At 42.1% G+C, this 17,525-nt stretch overlaps 1 protein-coding gene across 3 annotated transcripts in view; it reads right to left on the bottom strand.

Annotated features, from left to right (window-relative positions):
* LOC112217351 (rap guanine nucleotide exchange factor 5-like) overlaps positions 1 to 17,525 on the bottom strand; it is a 90,422-nt gene that overhangs the window by 62,384 nt on the left and 10,513 nt on the right. For 2 of the 3 annotated variants that reach the window (XM_042309841.1, XM_042309843.1), the window contains exon 2: positions 440 to 490. In XM_042309841.1, the coding sequence (XP_042165775.1) occupies positions 440 to 490 (51 nt within the window). The remainder of the gene's footprint in view (positions 1 to 439; positions 491 to 17,525) is intronic. The other variant, XM_042309842.1, reaches the window with a different exon arrangement.

Raw genomic sequence — 17,525 nt, 5'->3', positions numbered from 1 at the left:
CCTGTCAGCAACGGGTGTAGCTGAAATAACCGAATCACTAATTTGAAGGGGTGTCCACATTCTTGCAGTACATATATACAGTTGAGGTCGGAGGTTTACATACACTTAGGTTGGAGTCATTAAAACTTGTTTTTCAACCACTCCACAAATTTCTTGTTAACAAACTATAGTTGTGGCAAGTTGGTTAGGACATCTACTTTGTGCATGACACAAGTCATTTTTCCAACAATTATTTCACTTATAATTCACTGTATCACAACTCCAGTGGGTCAGAAGTTAACATACACTAAGTTGAGTGTGCCTTTAAACAGCTTGGAAAATTCCAGAGAATGATATCATGGCTTTAGAAGCTTCTGATTGGCTAATTGACATCATTTGAGTCAATTGGAGGTGTAACCATGGATGTATTTCAAGGCCTACAAGGCCTTGAAAGGTTTACCTTGTGAACAGTAGGGCTTGTGCTGGGTCCAGGGATGGTATCAGGTGACTGCTGCCAAGACAAAATCAGAACACACAGTCAGAACACAGTATTAACACACACACACACACACACACTAAGTGTGGGCAAGGCTATTCTAATTACCAAATGGACGTTACTATTCGATTACTTGGAAGATTTTAGAAAAATGAAAAAAAATGAAAAAATGAATTTTTTTGAAAAAATGAATTAGACTCATTTCAGGAAACTAGGCATACGTCGTCGCGCCTCACTACTTCACAGGAGAGCCGTTTGAACGTAAACCTTTTTTAAATATAAAAAAATCATTTTTTGCCAGAAATGGAACATGTGAGCTTTCATGTGCCTTAATAACAAACTTGTATGCCATCTGTAAATACGAATAAAATGGTTAAGTTACCAGCCTAGTTGGTGTAGCCACAGACAAAGTGAGCAACCTTCCTGCTAGCTATGATTGGCTGAGATAATGAGTGGGCTGGGCATGCCAAGAGATGAGTTCGGATTGGTCTGCCATGTAGTATGCTTCTGTCTATAACATGAGCTGGTCAGTATGTGAAGGTAATCCTTTCTAACGCGGCTTTTTAAAGAGATCACGTAGTAGAACTACATAAGTGTTGCTCTCCACTTTCTGGAGGACCGAGTTTTGAAATCGGTGGAATTATAGTATGGTACCTAAGGAGATGGAGAAAATTCTGGTATTTGATTGCAAATATGCAGCCAAAGTCAAAACGAGAACACACAGAAGGCTGTTGTTTAAAACACTAGTGTCTCGATTACATCTTCAAACTACGGGCAACCATGGCATCCGTGACAGAGAGGGAGAAGCGCCCATGTATACGGACGGGTAAGAGAGTCTAGCTAGCTACATTTTCAGATACAACACGTTTCTAATTTTGTCAGGAAGTCGTCTTCATTGCTAGTTATTGCCTAATATTAGATGGCTAACATCGAACCAAGCTACCTGCAGATTCATGCAAAGTAACAGGATTATGGTTCATTGTCACTGCGACAATTGTGGATAGAAGTAGCTGGTAAATTCGCTCTGGCTATCTACTCCGATTTCAGAGCACTCTCGTCTGAGTGTGCCAGAGCGCTGAGTAAATGACGGATTTGCAAACGCTAAACACCCGTTTTGAATATGGCCGGTGTCAGTAAACATTGGCAAAAATAATGAAATTGTTGCCAGCAGCACAGTTACAGTCACCAAAGATCTGGATAACTTAAAAACAGCCTAACTAGCGCTGCTAAGGTGAGTAAAATGGTCAGAGTGAGCTGTTCTCTCATTTGTGTCTGGAAGTAGCTAGCCAACGTTGGCCAGTTAGCTGAGGTGCTCGACTGCTTTTGTTAGGTCAGAACGCTCTGATTAACCTTTTCGGCCAGTGTCCAGTGTCCAGCTCCGAGAGCAAAACGCTCTGAGTTTACGAACGCCCAGAGCACTCTCCAGATTAAATTTACAAACACGCCCGTAGTATAAACTAGCCTTCAGCCTTTAAATCTTTGGTTGTTTAGTACATGGCCTCACATGTGAATGCTTAAAGAGATGGATAAGGCTAAACCTTAAGAGGGTGTGAACGATGCTGAATGGGTGTAGACAAAGAGCTCTCCGGTAGGTGTACCAAAACATTCAAGGGCCATTTTCTCAGAAGTGAGGTTACAAGTTTATTAACTTTCAAAGCAGAATTACTTTCCCATTGTTCCTCAACTGTAGTGTACAAATCATTAAAATCCAGACAGAAAATATTTAAACAAGAAGCAATCTAATATCACACAGTCAAACTCTCAGTCGTTTAGTTAAGTTCACCATTCTGCGATTCTCACTGTTAATAAACATCGCACAGGCGTTTCAACACAACGGTTCTTTATGTCATCATTTGATTTGATCAATTTTCTTGCTATGAGTCTCTACTTTTAACTAATGTAAAAAACACCATTTCATATTTTGCTACATAAGACTGAATGGAGCCGGTGGGTCACAAATAGGCTTTGTTTTGGTGTGTGAAAAGGCTTTGAATTATCTATGTGACATTGCTAAATAACCCACAAGGATAGACCATTACATTCTCAATTTTGATAAAACAGTTTTATGACCCTTTTTATCAGTGCACCCCACAAAAAAGACACATTTCACATCTGTAGCTCGTTGTTATTGTCTGTTAATCATACCTGGAGCTCGTTGTTATTGTCTGTTAATCATACCTGGAGCTCGTTGTTATTGTCTGTCAATCATACCTGGAGCTCGTTGTTATTGTCTGTTAATCATACCTGGAGCTCGTTGTTATTGTCTGTCAATCATACCTGGAGCTCGTTGTTATTGTCTGTCAATCATACCTGGAGCTCGTTGTTATTGTCTGTTAATCATACCTGGAGCTCGTTGTTATTGTCTGTTAATCATACCTGGAGCTCGTTGTTATTGTCTGTTAATCATACCTGGAGCTCGTTGTTATTGTCTGTCAATCATACCTGGAGCTCGTTGTTATTGTCTGTCAATCATACCTGGAGCTCGTTGTTATTGTCTGTCAATCATACCTGGAGCTCGTTGTTATTGTCTGTCAATCATACCTGGAGCTCGTTGTTATTGTCTGTCAATCATACCTGGAGCTCGTTGTTATTGTCTGTCAATCATACCTGGAGCTCGTTGTTATTGTCTGTCAATCATACCTGGAGCTCGTTGTTATTGTCTGTCAATCATACCTGGAGCTCGTTGTTATTGTCTGTCAATCATACCTGGAGCTCGTTGTTATTGTCTGTCAATCATACCTGGAGCTCGTTGTTATTGTCTGTCAATCATACCTGGAGCTCGTTGTTATTGTCTGTCAATCATACCTGGAGCTCGTTGTTATTGTCTGTCAATCATACCTGGAGCTCGTTGTTATTGTCTGTTAATCATACCTGCGCTACAGTCTGAGGCTTCATGTGTAGAAAATTAAGTGGGAGATTTCTAATCAATGCAAAATGGAATTACAATTACAGAATTAAGTTGGCTAAATGAGAAGGAGTAGGCTACAATGATCAACCAACAGGTAGGCTGTTTAATATGAATGGAGTTGTTGACTTGGACTGAAATTGGTGCCGGTACTCATTTTGGGATCTGGTATTGTTATATTTAGGTGCAGGAGCTCCACAATACATTGAGCTAATATTCTATATGAGGAACAGGAGCTCAAGCAGTAGAACATTTGAGGTTCCGGAACTCAGCCCTGGTGACCTCCTGCCCAAGACAAGATGGCTAATTTAGCTAGCTAGATTCTTCACATGGATTTGATGCAGTCCAGACAGACACTACCAGATGGTATGATCGATAACCTATGGCAGAAACAAGATTGTCTAACAAGCCCGTGGCGGTTTGGCTACTTTGCCTCAGTGCCAAACACACCAGCCCCTGCACCTCCCTCGCCCCTCCCCCGCCCGTCCAAACAGGCTCAGCCAAACAAACTCTGTGGGACAGCACACCGGCTCTCTGCGTGAACAAGTATCCATTAAAGTTTCACATAAATATTATTTCCTTAATAAAACACATACGTGAAAAAAAATAATGATATTATTTTAATTGTGAAATATTTGAAAATGCCCGTGCCTAACACACACACACAGACACACACATGTTTCCAGACAGTGTTTGGGTTAGAAAAGAAGTAGAGCACCATACACTCTCTCTCTCTCTCGCTGTTGCTGCTGTCGGTAGTGGCCTCAGGCTCAAAGAGAGAGAAAGAGAGAGAGAGACACTGCCCACAAAATGAGGTGGAAACTGAGTTGCACTTCCTAACCTCCTGCCAAATGTATGACCATATTAGAGACACATATTTCCCTCAGATTACACAGACCCACAAAGAATTTGAAAACAAATCCAATATTGATAAACTCCCATATCTACTGGATGAAATACCACAGTGTGCCATCACAGCAGCAAGATTTTATTTATTTTCCCTTTTGTACTTTAACTATCGGCACATCGTTACAACACTGTAATGATATGACAGTATGACATTTGAAATGTTATTTTTTTTGTAGTGTAATGTTAACTGTTAATTTTGATTGTTTATTTATTATCTACTACACTTGCTTTGGCAATGTTAACATATGTTTCCCAAGCCAATAAAGCCATTAAATTGAATTGAATTGAATTGAGAGAGAGAGCAAGAGAGAGTCTACTGTTTGCTGATGATCTGGTGCTTCTGTCCCCAACCAAGGAGGGCCTACAGCAGCACCTAGATCTTCTAGAGATTCTGCCAGACCTGGGCCCTGACAGACCTGGGCCCTGACAGACCTGGGCCCTGACAGTGTCAGTAAGACAAAAATAATGGTGTTCTAAAAAAGGTCCAGTTGCCAAGACAACAAATACAAATTCTATCTAGACACTGCCTTAGAGCACACAAAAAACTATACATACATCCGTCTAAACATCAGCGCCACAGGTAACTTCCACAAAGCTGTGAACGATCTGAGAGACAAGGCAAGAACGGCTTTCTATGCCATCAAAAGGAAGATAAAATTTGACATACCAATTAGGATCTAGCTAAAAATACTTGAATCGGTTATAGAACCCATTGCCCTTTATGGTTGTGATGTCTGGGTTCTGCTCACAAACCAAGAATTCACAAAATGGGAGAAACACCAAATTGAGACTCTGCATGCAGAATTCTGCAAAAATAATTATCAAAAGCCAGAAAAGAGCCATTAAGTTCTACAACCAATTAAAAGGAAGCGATTCCCAAACCTTCCATAACAAAGCAATCACCCACAGAGAGATGAACTTGGAGAATAGTCTCCTAAGAAAGCTGGTCCAGGGGCTCTGTTCACAAACACAAACAGACCCCACAGAGTTCCAGGACAGCAACACTATTAGACCCAACCAAATCATGAGAAAACAAAAAAGTTAATTATTTGACACATTAGAAAGCTATTTGGCCCTAAACAGAGAGTACACAGTGGCAGAATACCTTGACCACTGTGACTGACCCAAACTTAAGGAAAGCTTTGACTATGTACAGACTCAGTGAGCATAGCCTTGCTATTGAGAAAGGCCGCAGTAGGCAGACATGGCTCTCAAGAGAAGACAGGCTATGTGCACACTGCCCACAAAATGAGGTGGAAACTGAGCTGCACTTCCTAACTTCCTGTCCAACGTATGACCATGTTAGAGACACATACGTACAGTGGGGGGAAAAAGTATTGGAACCCTTTGGAAATACCAGGATTTCTGCATAAATTGGTCATCAAATTTGATCGGATCTCATCTAAGTCACAACAGTAGACAAACAGTGTGTAACGGCGTTCTTCTATCTCCTCCTCTGATGAAGAGGTAGAACAAGGATCGGACCAAAATGCAGCGTGATGATAATTCATAACATAATTTTAATGAAGGAAAAAACAATACAAGCGGAAACTACAAAATAATGAAAAGTGAAAACCGAAACAGCCCTATCTGGTGCAAACACATAGACAGGAACAATCACCCACAAAATACACAGTGAAACCCAGGCTACCTAAATATGGTTCCCAATCAGAGACAACGAGAATCACCTGACTCTGATTGAGAACCGCCTCAGGCAGCCAAGCCTATGCTAGACACACCCCTAATCAGCCACAATCCCAATGCCTACAAAAACCCCAATACGACAACACAATAAACCCATGTCACACCCTGGCCTGAACAAATAATTAAAGAAAACACAAAATACTAAGACCAAGGCGTGACACAGTGTGCTTTAACTAATAACACACAACGTATTGTATTCTTCTTGTCTATATTGAAAATATAATTTAAACATTCACAGTGTAGGTTGGAAAAAGTATGAGAAAAGAACCCCTAGACTAATGACTTCTCCTAAAGCTAATTGGAGTCAGGAGTCAGCTAACCTGGAGTCCAATCAATGAGACAAGAATGGAGATGTTGGTTAGAGCTGCCTTGCTCTATAAAAACACTCACAAAATTTGAGTTTGCTATTCACAAGAAGCATTGCCTGATGTCAACCATGCCTCGAACAAAATATATCTCAGAAGACCTAAGATTAAGAATTGTTGACTTGCATAAAGCTGGAAAGGGTTATAACATATCTCTAAAAGCCTTATTGTTCATCAGTCCACGATAAGACACATTGTCGATAAATGGAGAAAGTTCAGCACTGTTGCTACTCTCCCTAGGAGTGGCCATCCTGCAAAGATGACTGCAAGAGCACAGCGCAGAATGATCAATGAGGTTAAGAAGAATCTTAGAGTGTCAGCTAAAGACTTACAGAAATCTCTGGAACATGCTAACATCTCTGTTGATGAGTCTACGATACGTAAAACACTAAACAAGAATGGTGTTCATTGGGAGGACACCACGGAAGAAGCCACTGCTGTCCAAAAAAAACATTGCTGCACGTCTGAAGTTTGTAAAAGTTCCCCTGGATGTTCCACAGTGCTACTGGCAAAATATTCTGTGGTCAGATGAAACTACAGTTGAGTTGTTTGGAAGGAACACACGACACTATGTGTGGAGAAAAAAAGGCACAGCACACCAATATCAAACCCTCATCCCAACTGTAAAGTATGGTGGAGGGAGCATCATGGTTTGGGGCTGCTTTGCTGCCTCGGGGCCTGGACAGCTTGCTATCATCGACAGATAAATGAATTCCCAAGTTTATCAAGACATTTTGCTGGAGAATGTTAGGCTATCTCTCCGCCAATTGAAGCTCAACAGAAGTTGGGTGACGCAACAGGACAAAGACTCAAAACACAGAAGTAAATCAACAGCAGAATGGCTTCAACAGAAGAAAATATGCCATCTGGTCAGAGTCCTGACCTCAACCTGATTTTTAAAAGTAGAAAAACAGATCCACACCACATTGGGTGAGGCGGTTTGCAGGAGAGTATTTTGAAGTTGAGGTTTAGAAAAATATAAAAAAGAGATGCGAAGAAAAAGATATAAAAGATGATTACATAGGACACGACAAGACAAAGACGTCTGACTGCTACGCCATCTTGGATTCTTGCCACTGTATTTCCCTCAGGTTACACAGACCCACAAAGAATTTGAAAACAATCCAATTTTGATAAACTCCCATATCTACTGGGTGAAATCCCACAGTGTGACATCACAGCAGCAAGATTTGTGACCTGTTGCCACAAGAAAAGGGCAACCAGTGAAGAACAAACACCATTGTAAATACAACCTATATTTACCTGTATTTATTTTCCCTTTTGTACTTTAACTACTTGCACATCATTACAACACTGTATATAGACATAATATGACATCTGAAATGTCTTTATTTCTTTTGGAACTTTTGTGAGTGTAATGTTCACTTTTTGTTTATCTATTTCACTTACTTTTGCAATGTAAACATATGCTTCCCATGCCAATAAAGCCCTTTAAATTGAAATAGAATTGAGAGAGATAAAGCACAAGCATGAGGACCAAACTTTTGATGAGTTTAACTCTGGATAACCGGTCATATGAAAGTGGCTCACCTTTTAGACAGGTAAATTTCTATGGCAACGAATCCTTCAGAATTAACCTGCTCTGGGGCGGGCTAACTCACGGCTAACTCCACTTTCCCTGAATGAAATGACTGATATGCGTGTCGAGGACCAATGAAATCAGATTCTCTCCTTCCTGCAAAGATTAAGTCATCATCCCCTTCATTTGGGGAAAATTACTGAATAAATATTTAATTTAAAAAACAAATGTTAAAATATATCACATTACACATGTAGTAATGAAGGAATGCATTTAAAATTTCACACACAGTAATGACATTTTATCAATAGAAGTGGGAAGAAAGGTGCTTGTGGTTGTGCATTGATAAGCAAACCACAGTCTGCATTTACGACGCCACCTCTAAAAGCCTTTCACCATAACCTGATTCATTTGCAAGATAACATTCTTTCATTTAGATTTTCGGCACAAATGAAAATGTGGCACTGACTCGCCCATGGATTGATGTTTCAGCATTGTCTCAATGAAGAGTTCGGCACAGACAGAAGGGGAAACCCAGACGTCACAGTGGCTATAAAGGTATCCCATTAGAATGTTTTCTCACCGGTGAGAGGAAGTGCAGTCGCGGGTGGTGGGAGTTGGGATAGAACTCGGTGAGACTGGCCTGACATTCTGCAAAAGATTTTATCATCTGATCACAAATACATTTTTCTGTTCCCAAAACTAAAATCTGTTACAAACACAGTGAACTAATTTTAATAGACTTGACTCTTTTCCAAAGTTGTATAAGATTACGTGGTTTAAGGGTGCAAGGTCGGATTGAGTTTGCACACACGCAGACTTCACAAAGGAGGCGTTCCCTAATGAAAATATACAAATATATGCTACAACAAGCCAATAGGATCTCGCTATCCTGTGCTTGGCATTGCCCACCTCCTGCCCACTATGCTTCATTTGCTACCACTGTAAACAACACAAATTAACAATCTTGCTTGTAATCTCCCGCTTACAAGCAAAAACTCAAACAGGAAGTACCAATGATGCGCTCAATACGGAAGCGTTCCGATGAAGCGGTTGCTAAGCTACAGGACTGTTCCACTAGCACAGACTGGAATATGTTCCGGGATTCATCCAATTAACATTAAAAGAGTTTACCACATCAGTCACCGTCTTCAATAATAAGTACATTGACGACGTCGTCCCCACACTGACCATATGTACATATCCCAAGCAAAAGCCATGGATTACAGGCAACTAAGCTAAAGGCTATAGCTTCCGCTTTCAAGGAGCGGGATCAAAATCCGGACACTTATAAGAAATCCCAGCCTCCGACGAGCCATCAAACAGGCAAAGCGTCAACACAGAACTAAGATTGAATCCTACTACGCCGGCTTTGATGCTAGTCGGATGTGGCAGGGCTTGCAAACTATCATGATTACAAAGAAAAACCCTGGCAGCGAGCTGCCCAGTGACGCGAGCTTACCAGATGATCTAAATTCCTTCCATCCCCGCTTCGAGGCAAGCAACACCAAATCATGCATGAGAGCCCCAGCAGTTCCGGACGACTGTGCGATCTTGCTCTCCTTAGCCGATGCGAGCAAGACCTTTATACAGGTTAACATTAACAAGTCCGCTGGGCCAGACGGATTACCAGGATGCATACTCAGAGCACAAGCTGACCAGCAGGCAAATGTCTTCACTAACATTTTCAACTTCTCCCTGACACGGTCTGCAATACCTACATGATTCAAGGAGACCACCATAGTCCCTGTGCCCAAGAACACCAGGGTGACCTGTATAAATGACATTCGCCCCATAGCACTCACGTCTGTAGCCATAAAATGCTGGTCATGGCTCACATCAATACCATCATCCCAGACACCCTGGACCCACTTGCAATTCACATAGCACCCCAACAGATCCACAGATGACACAATATCTAGTGCTCTCCACACTGCCCTTTCCCACCTGGATAAGAGAAACACCTATGTGAGAATGCTGTTCATTGACGACAGCTCAGCGTTCACCACCATAGTGCCTTCCATCACTAAGCTCCGGTTCCTGAGATTGAACACCTCCCTCTGCAACTGGATCCAGGGCTACCTGATGGTCGGCCCCAGGTGGTGAGGTTAGGCAACAACACATCCGTCACACTGACCCTCAACACGTGGGAAGAACAGGGAATGCCTGCTCAGTCCCCTCCTGTACTCCCTTTTCTCCATCATGACAGTGTGGCCACGCACGACTCCCAACACCATTATTAAGTTTGTTGATGACGCGACGGTGGTAGGCCTGATCACCAACGACAATGAGACAGCCTATAGAGAGGAGGTCAGTGACCTGGCAGTGTGGTGCCAGGACAACAATCTCTCCCTCAACGTCAGCAAGACAAAGGAGCTGATCATGGCCTACAGGAAACAGCGGGGCGAGCACGCCCCCCCCTCACCAACATTTATGGGGCTGTAGTGGAGTGGGTCGTGAGCTTCAAGTACTTCGGTGTCCACATCACTAAGGAATTAACATGGTCCACACACACCAACAAAGTCTTGAAGAGGGCACGACAATGCCTCTTCCATCTCAGAATGCTGAAAAGATTTGGAATGGGGCCTCAGATCCTCAAAATGTTCTACAGCTGCACCATTGAGAGCATCTTGATTGGCTGCATCACCGCTTGGTATGGCAACTGCTTGGCATCCGACCACAATGCGCTACAGAGGGTGGTGCAGATGGCCCAGTACATCACTGGGGGCCGAGCTCCCTGCCATCCAGGATCTCTATACCAGACGGTGTCAGAGGAAGGCCCTAAACATTTTCAAAGACCACAGCAACCCAAGCCATAGATTGTTCACTCTGGAACCGCATGGCAAGCGGTGCCGGAGCACCAAGCGGTGCCAGCGCACCAAGTGTGGGACCAAAAGGCTCCTGAACAGCTTCTATCCCAAAGCCATAAGACTGCTGAATATTTAATCAAATAGCTACCCTGACTATTTGCATCAACCTTTTTTTGGACTGACTCTCTTGCACTGAGTATTTGCACACTCACTGGACTCTACCCACACACTCACTGGACTCTACCCACACACTCACTGGACTCTACCCACACACTCACTGGACTCTACCCACACACTCACTGGACTCTACCCATACACTCACTGGACTCTACCCACACACTCACTGGACTCTACCCACACACTCACTGGACTCTACCCACACACTCACTGGACTCTACCCACACACTCACTGGACTCTACCCTCACACTCACTGGACTCTACCCTCACACTCACTGGACTCTACCCACACACTCACTGGACTCTACCCACACACTCACTGGACTCTACCCACACACTCACTGGACTCTACCCACACACTCACTGGACTCTACCCACACACTCACTGGACTCTACCCTCACACTCACTGGACTCTACCCTCACACTCACTGGACTCTACCCACACACTCACACATACATACACTGACACTCCAACACAAATACACACAAACATTACATACGCTCACACACACAAAACACACACACACATGTATATTGATGCCACACACAAACACACACACACACACACTTTTACACACCTCACATATGCTGCTGCTACTCTGTTTATTATCTATCCTGATTACCAAGTCACGTTTACCCCTACCTAAATGTACATAATACCTCAACTACTAACACTGCTGCTACTCTGTTTATTATCTATCCTGATTACCTAGTCACTTTTACCCCTACCTAGAGTGGTTGCTCCACTAAAAGTTTAGCGATTATGCAGTGGGACTTAGTACAATACCCTGCGGTTTAGTACAGTACTTCATTGCTCCAGCAGAGCGCAAGGGGGAGTTAGAGCACTGATTATGCTTTTGGGTCCTAAGGCGCTACTGTGTCTCTGTAGTACTGTAGCCTACACCCGACCAGTCACGTTGTACAGCGCCTTAGTGGCGCAACAGTCTAAGACACTGCATCACAGTGTAAGCTGTGTTGCTATAGAGGCTGGCTCAATACCTGTGCCGGCCTTGACATGAGATGACTGTAGGTTTTTGGTTTCGCTCCCTCTAAAAACAGAAATAAATCATTCTAAATAACAAACTGGCTTTATTTACAAATTAGGAACATTGTCTCACCCCATGTTCAAGAATGGCATTTTTCTCTCTCATTTTATATTAATATAAAACAAAATAATCTCCAAAATATTGTTTTTTTTTTAAACCTAGGGATTATTATTATTAATTTAGAATTATATAAAAGCCCCTTGGATATTCTCACAGATATATTATTAACCCTGTTATTAGCAGAACAAAAAATATTGGTCATGGCACCCGAGTGACGCACAATGGGATTGCCTTGCCGTTCTCCAGCTGTATCTACTGAAATAGTGGTAGGTGTGCGAGGTTCAAAGCACGAGGGTAGGGGGCACGGGATAGGCCATGCACAGAAGACAGACATAGCCCATGGGGAAGGGAGGAGGAGGAGGAAGGGGGAACCCTCACCCCGCCACACTGGGTAGCACAGAGCAACACTTTAAGGGGCACTGCATTAATAATGGCGCTGACTAGGGAAACACTCCCGCTGTTCTTAGAGCCAGTCTTCACGTTCAAACTAAAACAATGTCACTAATAATGGAGTGAAAAATGCCCCTTGGATATGAATTCAGAGGGCAGATATTATTCAATATTAAAGCATTACACCATTATGACCTCATTAAAGGCAACACTCAAAAGTTCTACTTAAATTCTAACTGGATTTAATGAAAAATGACATGAAAAGCACACATTTGTAAATCCCAAACTATAAAAGTAATTGGAAAGGTAAATACAAATTATTTGTGACATTGTTGTTACAATAAAGAATGTAAACAAGATGTAAACAAGACGTAAACAATATGCTGTGTTTTTATTTACAGTAGTGATGGACAGCTGGTGGCATTTTGAAAATAGGTTTTCAAACACGTAGCCCGACATTTAATCCTAGTCAAAATTCCCTGTCTTAGGTCAGTTAGGATCACCACTTTATTTTAAGAATGTGAAATGTCAGAATAATAGTAGAGAGAATCATTTATTTCAGCTTTATTTCTTTTCATCACATTCCCAGTGGGTCAGAAGTTTACATACACTCAATTAGTATTTGGTAGCGTTGCCTTTAAATTGTTTAACTTGGGTCAAATGTTTCGTGTAGCCTTCCACAAGCTTCCCACAATAAGTTGGGTGAATTTTGGCCCTTTCCTCCTGACAGAGCTGGTGTAACTGAGTCAGGTTTGTAGGCCTCCTTGCTCGTACAGGCTTTTTCAGTTCTGCCCACAAATGTAGGTTTGAGGTCAGGGCTTTGTGATGGCCACTCCAATACCTTGACTTTGTTGTCCTTAAGCCATTTTGTCACAACTTTGGAAGTATGCTGTGGGTCATTGTCCATTTGGAAGATCCATTTGCGACCAAACTTTAATTTCCTGACTGATGTCTTGAGATGTTGCTTCAATATATTCACATCATTTTCTTGCCTCATGAGTCCATCTATTTTGTGAAGTGCACCAGCCCCTCCTGCAGCAAAGCACCCCCACAACATGATGCTGCCACCCCCGAGCTTCACGGTTGGGATGGTGTTCTTCAGCTTGCAAGCCTCCCCCTTTTTCCTCCAAACATAACGATGGTCGTTATGGCCAAACAGTTCTCTTTTTCATCAGACCAGAGGACATTTCTCCAAAAAGTACGATCTTTGTTCACATGTGCAGTTGCAAACCGTAGGCTTTTTTAATGGCGGTTTTTGGCTTCTTCCTTGCTGAGTGGCCTTTCAGGTTATGTCGATAAAGGACTCGTTTTGCTGTGGATATAGATACTTTTGTACTTGTTTCTTCCAGCATCTTCACAAGGTCCTTTGCTGTTGTTCTGGGATTGATTTGCACTTTTTGCACCAAAGTACGTTCATCTCTAGGAGACAGAACGCGTCTCCTTCCTGAGCGGTATGACAGCTGAGTGGTCTCATGGTGTTTATACTTGTGTACTATTGATTGTACAGATGAACGTGGTACCTTCAGGCATTTGGAAATTGTTCCCAAGGATGAACCAGACTTGTGGAGGTCTACAATTTGTTTGCTGAGGTCTTGGCCTGATTTCTTTTGATTTTCCCATGATGTCAAGCAAAGAGGCACTGAGTTTGAAGGTAGGCCTTGAAATACATCCACAGGTACACCTCCAATTGACTCAAATTATGTCAATTAGCCAATCAGAAGCTTCTAAAGCCATGACATAATTTTCTGGAATTTTTCAAGCTGTTTAAAGGCACAGTCAACTTAGTGTATGTAAACTTCTGACCCACTGAAATTGTGAAACAGTGAAATAATCTGTCTGTAAACAATTGTTGGAAAAATTACTAGTAGATGTCCTAACCGACTTGCCAAAACTATAGTTTGTTAACAAGACATTTGTGGAGTGGTTGAAAAACAAGATTTAATGACTCCACCTAAGTGTATGTAAACTTCCGACTTCAACTGTATATAGGGCAGGTAATCAAGGAGGTGATGGAGTCCAGATGAATGTCATTATGCGCCTAACGCTGGTGACAGGCGTGCGCCCTAATGAGCAGTCTGGTGACCTAGAGGCCGGAGAGGGAGCACACGTGACATACCCGTTCCAGGGTTAGGACCATAACCACAAAGGACTGAAAATGAGCCGGAGCTGAGAGGATCACCAAAACTAAAGGTATTTTCGTTTCAGTGCATTTTCTTAAAAAAACAAAATGTATATAGCCTATCAATGTGTAGGCATACCGTGTAATAAAATTGATAATTAAATAAAGGTTAAATAAATAAATAAATGTTTTAAGTGATTTTGTACTAAAAAAAGTGAATGTGTTTTTGCAGAGTACACAACCATGCCAACAACCATCCGTGGGGATCAGTGGACAACGGGCTGGACAACGGGCCGCACCGACAGAAACGCATGGTTGCCAAGTTTTGCTGGATTCTTAAAATGTGTATGCAGCATTTGTGTGTTGGAGTCACTTTTAATTTTTAATTTATTTACCGTTTCTATTAGGGTTGCACATTTTGGGAAATATTCAAAGGTGGACATTTTTCATGGGAATTAAAGGGAATATATGGGAATTAACAGGAATATGCAAATTAATATAAATACCATTTAAATGTAGATGTGTTTAGGTTCTTAAGGTGAAGGAGAGGAGGACCAAAATGCAGCGTGGTAATTTTGATACATGTTTAATAAATGAATAAACACGAACAATACAAAACAAGAACCGCGAAAACCTAAACAGCCTATGCTGGTGCAAACACAGAGACAGGAACAATCACCCACGAAACACTCAAAGAATATGGCTGCCTAAATATGGTTCCCAATCAGAGACAACAATAAACACCTGCCTCTGATTGAGAACCACTTCAGGCAACCATAGACCTTTCTAGATAACCCCACTATACCACAATCCCAATACCTACAACAACAAAAAACAAGACTAAAGACACCACATAAATACCCATGTCACACCCTGGCCTGACCAGAATAATAAAGAAAACACTAAATACTAAGACCAGGGCGTGACAAGATGATTTTTGCATTGGATATAATTTCCATATCATATGAAGACAGAAACATAAACCTTTTGCCTTATCATAAGTAGACATAATTGCACATTTTTCAATCCTTCCAATAGAAATAAAAACAAACATTTAGTTACGAATTTAACTTTAATTTGATTAGTTGCCATGGGATGATTTCACTGAACAACGAAAGAAAGGGAATATTGAATGATCCCCAATGTTCCATCACATCTCCCAAAAACGTGTTCAACATGCATCTGTAAAATTATAGTTTAGAAACTAAGCTTTGGTTGTCTTCCTCTCAGGCTTCCATGTCTTTACCCTGGACCTCCTCAATGTCCACCTCTTGAACATCAGACTCTGAGGCCTCATCTTCACTGTCACTCTCCAACCTTGTTGAGAATGGCTCGTTGTCAGGCTCAAAAAGCCTCAAATTTGCTCAGATGGCCACCAATTTTTCAACCCTTGTATTGATCGGCCTGTTGCGTACTTTGGTGTGTTTGTGTGTTCCCAAACAAGGACCAGTTGCGCTCTGAGGTGGCTGATGTTGGTGGGATTTGGAGGATGATTTAGGCAACAGGGGAAAGAGCCTCAGATCCACAAAGTCCCTTCCACCAGGTGGCTGATGAGATATGTTGGCACGACTGCCTTATTACATCTCCATCCCAAAGCCCTTGCTTGGACGTGTACTTCGCTAGACTGCCAAGAACCTTGCCCTCATCCAGGCCAAGGTGGCGAGACACGGTATTGATGACATCATAGCCCTTGTTGATCTCTGCACCAGACAGGATGCTCTTGCCAGCATACCTGGGTTCCAACATGTACGCTGCGGCGTGTATGGGCTTCAGGCAGAAGTCTTCACTCTTTTTGATGTATTTCAGAACTGCAGTTTCCTCTGCATGGAGCAACAGTGAAGTGGGCAGGGCAGTACATATTTCTTCTCTTACATCTGCAAGCAGAGTCTGAACATCAGACAGGATGGCATTGCGTGCAATGGCTACTGCTATACGTTTCAGGAGTTTCAGGCTGCTTACCACTCTCTCCCAAAATACATCATCCAGGAGGATCCTCTTGATGGGGCTGTCCATATCGGCAGACTGTGACATGGCCATTTCTTGGAGAGGTTCTTCTCCTCCAGAAGACTGTCAAACATGATGACAACACCATCCCAATGGGTGTTGCTGGGCAGCTTCAATGTGGTGCTCTTATTTTTCTCACTTCACTTGGTGCGGTAGATTGCTGCTATATCTTGATGAACAAATTGCTGCTGACTGGAAAATACTCTTTCAAACACACACGGTCACGTTGTACAGCGCCATTATGGTTTTTAGCAGGTAGCTGGACAATAGACTTGCCTAGAAGGAGAGTAGAGGGAGAATTCTTTCGTCAAATGTATTTCTTAGTTAGGTTGGCTGTATCACAACCGGCCGTGATTGGTTGAAATTTCAGTTTAATCCACCAGAAAAGACCAAACAAATAAAACAGCAAAAAGTATTATTATTATTATGTATCACATCCGACCGTGATTGGGAGTCGCACAATTGGCCCAGCATTTCTCTCCCTCTAAAAACAGAAATAAATGTTTTGCCCTTTACAAATATTATTTTGGCCTTCATTCAGATTACAATCACTCACTTTTGTTTTTAAAAAAACGAAATAACCTCCAAAATATTGTTATATATTATCAAGATGATGGCGCAGTCACATAGCCAGCACCGACATAAAGCTGAGTGACTCACTCATTCATGGCTTTGGATCAAAATAAATAAGTACCAACATTCTTTTTTTAAATAGTTTTTAATAAAGAAATGTTTTGGTTATCCTGACCTGGACACCACGTACAGTATTATAATAGCCCGTTATGGGCTATTAGCAGGACAACAGACCTTTACCAACACCTCTCTGTTGTGCACTTGAGTGAGGACCCAAAAGCGGTTTAACAAAAACAGAGTCCTTTAATGTAAAAACACAGGGAAGACATAGATCCTCTTCAGATGTAGAAAATGGCAAAATAGACAACCCTCAGAGAGGGCGACAAATGAAACAGAAAGTCCTTCTGATATTTACAAAAGAGTCCCCTTCTTAGCAGCAGAGGAGA

Source organism: Oncorhynchus tshawytscha, linkage group LG31 (genome assembly GCF_018296145.1).
Source record: "Oncorhynchus tshawytscha isolate Ot180627B linkage group LG31, Otsh_v2.0, whole genome shotgun sequence".
Taxonomy (NCBI): domain Eukaryota; kingdom Metazoa; phylum Chordata; class Actinopteri; order Salmoniformes; family Salmonidae; genus Oncorhynchus; species Oncorhynchus tshawytscha.
Note: the sequence above shows the minus strand (reverse complement) of the source record. Positions and strands in the feature narration are given on the sequence as shown.